Source organism: Pyxicephalus adspersus, chromosome 6 (assembly GCF_032062135.1).
Source record: "Pyxicephalus adspersus chromosome 6, UCB_Pads_2.0, whole genome shotgun sequence".
Classification (NCBI taxonomy): Eukaryota; Metazoa; Chordata; class Amphibia; order Anura; family Pyxicephalidae; genus Pyxicephalus; species Pyxicephalus adspersus.
In genome coordinates this window covers 30,104,579-30,115,280 of record NC_092863.1, presented here as the reverse complement: position 1 = coordinate 30,115,280, position 10,702 = coordinate 30,104,579, and the positions used below count along the sequence as shown (strand labels likewise).

The window sequence follows — 10,702 nt, the reverse complement described above, 5'->3', positions numbered from 1 at the left end:
GCTCAGGTGGTTAATGAGCAAATTAAAGTTGAATGTCAACAAACAGGAGCAAGGTGTTATTTTAGAAAATCTAAAAGGTGAGATGGACCTTGCAGGTACGCTGCCTGTGAGACCTGTTAGTGTATTCGGCAACCCCCGTCAAAGTACAAAACTTTAGAATATGGCCTCTTTCAGACATGCACTGTGTAGTTAGCTGCACTTGGGAGCAGTTTTTAGAGTCAATGACAGTGCTTGGCAAACATTTTGTCATTCTTGAGTGCAGTTGCGATTGACTGCACTTCAAAGGATTATGGGCAATCTCCAGTCCCCTAGCAACAACCACAAAGCATCCACATTCACGAAACGTGTCCCCAGCCAAGTCTGTGGAAGTGTCTGGCTCAAGGGTGACCAGGAGCTACATGTTGCCAAAGAACCACTTCCCCTGCTTTTGGGATCACGCTTGTGTTTGCATTAAACTGCCACAGTTTACAACAGGTCTAAAAGAGGTCCACAAAAAAGGCAAGAATAGCCTCCCAGCTAAATACAGTAGAAGAAGTATACTGTACTTAGGATTTAATAAGATATGTAAGATCATCAACAGTAGCCATCTCATGGAAATTTATATAATGTAGATGCTAACAAATGTTGTTTTCTCAAATGTGGAGCTAGCAACCTAAATTTAAATCACAATATTTTATTGAAATGTCAATTTTGTTGAAATGTTAGAAAGCTTGCGTAGATTTGTGGCCATCATGTCAGAGCCAAGGTCCTAGGACTGATTGAGCCTCTATTCTTGAATTATAGATAAGTATGCATGTAAGGGGACATTGCTGTACTGACCACTTGAAAAAAGAAAATATTTCTCAAATGTCCACCAACATGTGGGAACGCTTCAATTATTTTTTCTTCAATCTCTCCATTACTTTCCCAGCCATTATAGTATTTTGTTTTTTTTATTACTATTTACATTGTTCTTTGGCCTTTACAGATGGATGTTGAATACATCCAAAGCAGCTGCTTAAGATCTTTTTACAGTATGATGAAATACAGTTCCTTCTTATGTTCATAGATCTCTACTTAGTCTTGAGCTGAAGAAATGTTCAAATTTATATTCCATCTACAGTATATCATAACTAGGAGCTGTCTGTACTGTTTTTCTCAAACAAGCAGCTTCTGCTAATCTAACACAGCACCCTGTACTGTGAGTTCATCGCTGAAAAAGCAAAGCGACTTCAGGCAATTGTCCTTACTAATTTGAAATATTCTATTTTAACTGTAACGTGCTGTTGATTCTGATTTTATTCTGAAAATTATATTTTATTTCTCTTAGCTCCCATTCATTCTGAGAGGTGCAATTAAGTATGATTCACTGAGATTTTTTACCATTATAAAGCAGGCACAGACTGGCATAACTTACGGCTATTGTTTGGTAATCACATTAGAGCATGTAAAAGAAGTATGTCTTTTCTGCACGTAGGACTTCTGACTGAAAAACTATTATATCAAGTTGCAAGGGACTTCTGAGACACCTAAAGCTATACATATCCATTGTTTGCCAAGTTACATCACAGGTGAAAAAAAAAAACTTGTAACCCTTGGATGTCATATTATCTTGAGGTTTTTCCAGTTTGGTTGCTTAACCTGTGGGTGCAAACTCACTCACTTTTTATATACACCATGACACAATAACGGGAAACCTCCACAATATACTATAAAATAAACCATAAATATAAACTGTAAAAGGGTTATTAATAGTATTTCCATACTTGCTTGAAAATATTTTACATCCTTTTTTGTTTAAATTGTATAGTATCTGCGATAAAGATGTTATTGTACAGAAGGATAGTGAAATACAAGGAACTAACTTTCTATAAGGCTAGCATTTCTAGATCTTTTTAACATGGGAAGACCCTTTAAAATGACTTTCAGGTCTTTGGGGAACCCCTACCCTAATTACTATATCCACAGCTCATAGTACATTAGCATGGTGGTCGGTGGCAAGAACACTGCTTACATTGCTGGCCAGTGGGAGGAATGTCATCCTTACAGATAGCCAAAAAGACCATTGATGACACTTAAAGTGAGGGGCACAAACTGCTCATTGCTCATGTAACCCCTAGCAACCTCTTGAAGAACCCTTAATGAGAAATGCTGATTTAGACTATCCTCTTGATGTATAGTACACTCAGTTATTCCTCTACCTGCCTCTAGTAGTAGTAGCCTGTGGTCCATAATGTTAAGGGGGGCATAAGGTGGGCACATGGGATAGGTGATAGGGCACAACAAATGTGTGTAATATGTGCACTGTGGCAAAAAATTTGTGTTTTTTTTTTTAACAGAAATTATTAAATGGCATTTGAGTCTTCTCACATAATCCTTTTTTGTAATAGGTCTTTTACCTACAAACTTACATGGCCACAAAATATAGGTATACTCACACTTTTGTAATTAGCCCTCAATTACATAAGTCTTATTTGACAGTGCCTACCCTCAACTGCAGAAATAACAAGGTAAACACAATCTTTAGTTTAGTGAGACTTTGCTTCACACAGTGTAATAATGACAATCACTATGTACATATGTCAGATGATTGTCTCCTAAATAAGGGCTAATGGAGAAAAAAATGTGGCTAAATAGAGTCTGATGCAGACAAACACTGGAGGCAGACTGTATCCAGCTAAGTGACAGCATCAGCCTACCATCAGTCAAGTCTTTACCTGCAGCAACCTGTAAGGTACAAGCTTATAGTGGCAAACACTTGGCTGGATGGAGACACTTTATAATGCCAGTAACCACATGGAAAGTCAAATGCTGAGTTCTAGCAAGACAATTCTTCTATTTTGATGAATCCTTGCAAATATGTCAATTACTTTGTTCAGTTTAACCTCTTAAGTTCAGTTCACAATAATGGAAAAAACTACCAGGCTGTAGTCCCCCCCCCTCCATTTTAATTGCAAAGATTTGTTTTAATGGTTCTTAGCTTACTAAAGGAATGTTCACATCAGATGTAACAAGAAGGGTAAGCGCAAAAAGCAGTAGTTTATCCAATTAAAAAAAGCATCTTTATACAGTGTAATGTAAGTATGGAAATCATGTGCCATCATCTTATCTTCACTAAGATTTCTTTCTAGAATAGTGTGTGTAGCATGAAGTTCTGCTAGATATCTCCTATCTGAGCCAAAATGATATACAAATAGAAAAAGTAGATTGCAGTATTGCAAAGTGTCTACTTAGCTCTGTAATTATTCTGCTTTAAGTTGGTATGAAAAGGTGCCTTTGAAAATCTTGTTGATATTGCTTGAGTTACAGGTTCTCTTCTGATATGAATACTTTGAAAGGGTTAAGGCCAACTGCCAATTTTTGGATTAACTTTCAGCATCCAAAATGTAGACCACATGTTATTTTCAGATTCATTGTGTTTTCTTACTTTAGTTAAATTCTTCTTGCAAGATTTTTTTACAGTGTTAATAGCACATGAGAGCTGGAGATCAGAAGCCTGTAATGACTGGAAAGGATACTGTTTTTTTAAGAATCTTATCAAACATAATAAATAAAATTGCAGATTTTGTACGTATTGCACTTGAATGTGCCTTAGCCTGCCATCTATGGGAAGTATTTCCTGGATCTTCAACTTAAGTGTGTAGGGTTTCCAGTATAGCAAGGTAGCATTGCCTTATTAGTACTGAATCTAACTTGAATCTACTTTTACTTCTATTTTATAAAGTAAGCATGTACATGCTAGTAGCCATTAAAATTATATATTCTGTACTAATCAGAAGAACTTATCATCAACTTGAATATTTTTACCACTGTCTACAATCACAATGACTGTAACAGTGCACATAAAAAATTGACAATTTTCTCAAAACTTAAAGTAAAATAAAGCAATAAACTGTCTTACCTACCTGCTTACCCCAGGGAACTGTCAATCCCGACTTTTCTTGCGTGTACCCTAAATGAATGAACATAGAAAAGCGTCATTCCCATGACCTATCAACTTGAATTTAGTTGATGCTGAAAATTTTTCTGTATTTTGCTTACTTGTTTGGTCATAATTTTAAGTTCATTTTGAATATTGTGGTGTGTAGATCTAGCTTTTTGTGCAGCACCTATCATTTTTTTTTTAATGTTATCATAATATTTTGCAACAAAATGAAAAATTTCAATACTTTTGCCTGGTTTAAGCTTAGATTTATTTTCTCGGTGTTCTCTTTATGCAATCCATTGTATTGCATTTAACCTTAAAGCAGATTTTTTTTTTTTTAATCTCTATCTAGTTGTGAAATAAAGCATATAGGGCTAATCCCCTTCTTGTTAGGTTCTGTTTTAAACTTGCCAACCCCAATGAAATGAGAAATGAATTTAAAAAAGAAGTCAGAATAAGCTGGGGTTTTTTGACAAATGTAGAAATATGTATTTAATAATCATACATTTTTCTTATATATTCCAGCCGAAACGTGTCGGGGTTTAGATGTTTTGTGCAATTGTTTGAAACCTACCTAGCTGTCTCTGTAAAGAGTTCAGGCTGGACCTCCCAGTGATATTTAACTGGGAGGTGACTTCACATTTGATATGTAATGTATTGTCAAGAATATAGATTCTCTTCACCCATGTTTGTGGGGTGGAATATATAAGAAAAATGTTTGGTTATTGAATACATATTTCTACATTTGCCAAAAAAACCCAGCTTTCTCTGTCATCTTTTTTACATTCATTTCTCTTCCTAGTTGTGATCTTAGGTTTTTTTGATTGGCCAGGATTATAATGCCTGCAAGCCCGCCCTTGGGAGTTCATTTAGTCCCAGCAACTGCAGAGGAAGCCAGGATTGCCAGATATCCTGCCATCCAACACTGAGCTGTGCATGAAAAAGTACATGAAAACTGTGTTGTTACATAAAGTTGAGCATAAAGTTGGGTTTAAAATCTGAAATCTTCGCTTGCCACAGTAAATCACAAGCATCTCTGTGTAGTAAGAAGTGATCTCCACCTCTGTAAGATGTCTTACCCATCTTAGATAATTCCATACTACAGACACAGAAATGTTTAGGCACAGTGTCATAATGTAAGACACACTACAATTTCTTGAAAGGTTCAAGGCCAAACATAGATTCATCAGGGTATTTTTTAACAACAATTATCCTCAATTATTATTCTGTAAAAGACAACAATCATTCACTTTCTGAATACAGGTCCACTTTTAGTCAAAATTTGGATGTTTTCAAATGCCTATCCCAAATGAGGCGTTTCTTCAATACATAAAAACATGTACTACATGTATTAGTGTAGGGGATGATGGTATTTCCTAGTCACACAGTAGATGAAATGGAAATATGCACCTTTAGTAGTGTTCCATGTGTTATGTATTAAAAAATAGTGAAGTCAGTTTTGCTGCTACAATCCTGACCAAGTTAAATGTAACGACATTTTCTTTTATAGTTTGTTTAATAAGGGTTTTATACTGATCAATATAGTTTTCAACATTGTCTGGTTGACAAGAATATCATAAAAATGTACTGGCATTGTTAAAGATACGAGCAATATATTCTGCATATTATTTGTTGATTCAAATCTTTTGCTCTTCACCTTACTAGAGACTTATGAAACATAAGGAGGTCAGGAGAGCGTTTACTTGCAACTTTATTTGAGTAGGGTGTTTAATATGACTTGGCAAGCCCTGGAACAGCAGGTTAATGGGGTCGTTGAGTAATTAGGGATTGCAATTTTATTAAAGCTCACCAGCTTAAACGTAGGCATACTGTATTTTTTGGCAGTGAGGCCTTTCCTTTTCTTTTTTCCTTACATGATGCAATTAGGTGTCACATAGATCAGAACCCTTCCTCTCTGTCTGTCACTCTGCTTTGTTACAGAAGACTGCTAACATTATCCCCAATTTCCTCTCTCAGCCTAGGCACCTATAAATAAAAATGAATGATGGTGCGGTTTACCAGTCCTAGGATTTGGTGGCTGCGTTTTTTTATTATTAGCCTGAGAACATTTTTAGCAAGTACAATAGAAGCTACCATCCAAATCTCGAGTCCCATCAGTCTATAATGTAATTGAAGTGATCATAGTCAGACATGTTTAATAATGACATGTAACCTGTATGATAACCATGGCTCATGTGTTGGAAAAAAAAAGCCTAGACAGCTACACTTTTTTATATTACTGTTAAAGTACATTGTGACAAGTCATGAATTTGTTTTTGTGCACCTATAAAGTAAACTGAATTGGGTCCTTTAAGATGGTCACATTTTTTATATGTTTTTATTAGGTTTGTATTTGTATTGCTGCAAATTTAGCTAAAGAAGCTAAGTAGTTGTAGTAGTTGTCACCTTTTTTTTATTTCTGTTCTTTTTTTGTTTGTTTGGTTGGTTATGAGTAGTAAATATCACATGTTATACAGTAAGTAATAAAAGTGTGCTCTATTTATGTTATAGTCGTGCAACTGGGCCTGTCCCAGCACAGGAAAACGTGAGCTGCAGCATGCCATAAACAGAATGGCAGTAACTGTGACTGGCAATAACATCTGCAGAGCAATAAGGGATTTCAGCATGAATCACTAGTGCACAAAACTCCTAGTTAGGAATTGCTTTTAGAGGTACTTTTATTGATGCATAAACTAAATGTCAAAAGGAGGTTGGGAGTGTCAAACTGCATGGTTAAACATGTGAAGCAGCCCCTGTGATGACAATGCTGAGATTGTATCCATATTTAGCACATATTAGCATATTTAGTCAAATACAGTATATTATGGGTATTTTGTTCCTTTTTTTTTTTTCTTTTTTTTTTAGCAATTTTGTTAAAAGCTACACTTTGAACCATTACTATATTTTATAAATGCTTATGTTACCGTAAATTAAATATTTCCTTTCAGTATAGATTGATTTGCTAATATTGAGTATTACTAAAACTTGTAGCAGGGGGACCTGCACATTTGTAATCCAATGCATTTACCACTCTGCACAAAATTACTATAGTTCCACATTGTACATGATGATATAGGAGTGCCAGCCTGCATTACAGCAAGGAGAGTGACTGAACAGCATGATGATTTATGTATTCAAAGTAATGGATTAAGAATAGCTAATAAAGGTACATAGGTAATGTTTTATACTCAGGACTACAGATTGTGTATCTGCACTGACAATGCAATTAGTCAAGCCCTTTGCAATTTTTGTGTCACTCCACTGTAGCGTAAACAGGCACAGCCTACATAAGTGGCAACTCTGCTATAAATTCAGCAGTTGTTGCCACACCGTCAAAGGAGGCTGTATTAGGGGGAGTTCACATACAGCAGTGTGTCCAGAGGCACAACTCGCCCACCGCTCTGAGCCTGTGATTCATATGGGAGACATGGTCTGCGGTTCTGGCCAGAGCCGAGGGCCATCAAAATTTTCTTGCGGACCACAGGTTGGGGACCACTGACGTACATGATCAACCAGTGTTTGTGAAACTAAGAAAATGGTAAAAAAAGCAATTTCCTTGGAATGCACCTACTTTTTCTTGTATACCTGTATACATGTTACATATAGTACCCTAAAAAAGTTTCCTCCGCAGATTTATCCTGACTTACTAGTGTGGATATCTGATGATCTGAATATCATTTGTTTTTACCTCATGATGAATGTTCACATAAGCAATCCTAATGCCTTTTGTAGTTTTAAGAAACCCGAAAACAAAGTTGTTGTCATGTTAATTGGTATCCCTGCCAAATAAACTGAATATTACAAATTTATACAAGCTGATTATTTCTGTCCTGAATAGTTAGCAGTGTAGTGTCAAAAGAGGAATAGAGCTCTTTTGCAGAAGGGGCATCGCCTGTTCCTTCTGCAATAAAGGACCCTGCCCGGTAGCTTTTTTTTTTTTTTATTTTGAAGGTTTATTTCCCCTTTAAAGCTATATTTGTCCTGAGAAGAATGTGTGTGATGTTAGAGTAGACTTCAAACCCTAAAAATATAAGATGCAAATCTGCATAAACCCTGCAAAAAATGCTTTAGGACTCTTTTATGCTTTAATGCTTTAAGGTATTTTAGGAAAAAAAGGCCGGGTGAATGGCCTTAACCTGGCCTCAGATACACTTTCAGCTACTTGTGTTTATGCCCTTACTGTTACTTTTGCCCTTGCCTTGTCTTCATCACTTTGTAAATATTACCATTCATCATGTGTTTCTACTGTTCATATGAAGTTCACTTCTAACCCATTTGTATAATTTAACTGAAGTAGATGGGAGCTTGGTGCACGTGCATTGTGATGGTAGTACGGTGGATCAATGCACGTAGCACGTACTAGAATTTCGCTGCAAGAACTGTTTATGTTTTGAAAGAAAGCATGTGCAGAGTGATGAGTATGTTTCGGTCTCTTTGTTTACTCAGTGAGACATAGCTGGATTGTGCTTTGTATCTGAACTTCACATTCCCATTTTTCAACAGCGATTATGGAAATGTTCCTTCAGGTTGAACATGCTGAAAGAGAAAATGTAAAACTGCGTTAATGTTCTGTGATCATAATGTATTCACGTAAGATAAGATTTTGTCTACAAATTACTCCTTGTACTTCAAAAAGGAAAAGTAAAAAGGCTCAGTCTGAGCCTGATGGCCATGGTTATGATCTAGACATTTTGTTTTTTGTTATTAAAGCAAAGTTCTGGACAAATTTAAAAACACTAATTCATGCAGTTGTGTATACCTAAAACCTATCATATCTGCATATTTTGTGCTATATTCACTAAAATTCTGTTATTTACTACATTGTCAACTGTTTTATTACTAGTAGTATTGCACTAGCTGTACCTTAAAGGGGGTCACAATCTAACATCCCACTATAGTCATATGTCATTACTACAGTCTAATGTCAATTTGGGGAAGCCAATTAACCTAACTGGAATGTGGGAGGAAACCCATGTAAACATGGGGAAAACATGCAGATAGTGCCCTGGCCAAGATTCGAACTTGGGACCTAGTGGTGCAAAGACGAGTGTTAACCACTTAGCCACTGTGCTGTACAGATTTACTGTTTGTAAGTTTTATATTTGTTTAGATTTATTTAAAAAAAAACAATAATAGCAAACTATATATCTTCCTCTTTTACATGTGTTTCTGATATGTTTTTTGTATAGGTGCAGATTTAAAAGAAAGAGCAAAGATGCACCCTAGTGAAGTGGGACCATTTGTATCAAAAGCTAGAGCCCTCATGAATGAATTTGGTAAGTTAATAACAGTTTACTGTTGTCTAATCTGTCTCAGAACACAGAAGTTACAAATGTGCACACATTTTCCTATGTAAACTAGTTTAGAGTCATACAGAGAATTGTATAATATTCGTTTAATAATATTTGTACATGCCTGAGAACGTGGAAAATGATTCTAATACCATCCCTTTTCACTCTTATTTCGGCAAACTGATTGCTTTGATGGGATTTTGTAACCATTCAGACACTACTTTGATAAGTTATCATTATGAATGTTAACATGTTCAGGATTATTGATTGGAAGATGATTATTGATTGGAAGATTGTAGATGTTGCAAATATTTTACTATGGAAACAAGAATGACACGACGGACACCATTGTTTAATTTTCGGTTTACTTTGTGTTTTTGTACATCTAACCCTCAAACAAACCTCATAATTTATTTGGCATCAAAACTTCCTGTGGCACTATATAAAGTAGTACCACAGAAGGCTAAAACAAGTAATAAAGTTATTTATCAAAAGATACCAGTATCAAGGAGATCTAGAGAAATGAACAAGCAGTATTCTGAGGTGACTGTGTGATCCTTTTCTGACAAGAAAAACAATGATAAATCTGTAACTTAAGTTAACCAAAAGTAAACTCTGGCTTAAATTTAAATTAGATGCTATTGGGTGGTCGTGCTTTCTTCCAGCCTGGTAAAATGTTGATAGCAGGGTGGAAATGAGGAAAAATGCTGTTGAGGAGCCACATAAAATAAAGTAAAAACAGACAGGGGTTCTGACGCTTCCCCACTCTATCAAAAGCAAGAACATTATTTGGGCTAGACATACACGAACAGAACTTGTAATCCAAACAGTTACACCAGGCAATAGACAGCAAAAAAACTTTAATGTGGATATTTAATTTCATCATGCTGGGTAGTAAAATCCCCTCCTAGGTATGGCTTCCTGCCACATGTTTGTACAGCTTGTTTTCCCTTTGCTCATTTGATGTTGACAAGATACTAAAGGTATTTATAACTCAGCAGAATAAAAACCACAATGGTGAAAGGAAATAAACTTTTTTTTTTTACTTTTCGTCATCTGTGGCTCAAATGAAAGATTGTATCTTTCTCTTTACTTCTAAGGATGATTGGAAGTTTTTAAACAATTTGGGAGGGTTATGTAAGAGTTTTACCAAATATGAAATTTAACATTGATGTGATTTTGGGTTATGGACCTGATTTCACAGAAATATAAATAATAAAAAAAACAGGTATTTAGGTGGGTATTGGTATTTAGATTTTGTGAGAAAAGCCACTAGTGGGGCTAGGAAATAATGCTGCATGTGCTTGAGAATCTTGAGTAACTATTGGTAGTCGTGCCACTTTTTTTATTCATTAAGGAGGAGGAAGCTGCTTTACACACCATCTTGCACTTTTTCTCTTGCCCTTTTGTTCTCAGAGAATTGCAAACTGATTGTTTGTATGCCTTTTTTTTTGGGAAGAGGGGCTAACAATAGGTACCACACCATGCATTGTGCAGTAAAGCAGTG

At 35.8% G+C, this 10,702-nt stretch overlaps 1 protein-coding gene across 1 annotated transcript in view; it reads left to right on the top strand.

Annotated features, from left to right (window-relative positions):
• AUH (AU RNA binding methylglutaconyl-CoA hydratase) overlaps window positions 1-10,702 on the top strand; it is a 116,916-nt gene that overhangs the window by 17,141 nt on the left and 89,073 nt on the right. Inside the window, exon 4 of the mRNA XM_072415050.1 lies at window positions 9,094-9,180. Coding sequence (XP_072271151.1) covers window positions 9,094-9,180 — 87 coding nt within the window. The remainder of the gene's footprint in view (window positions 1-9,093; window positions 9,181-10,702) is intronic.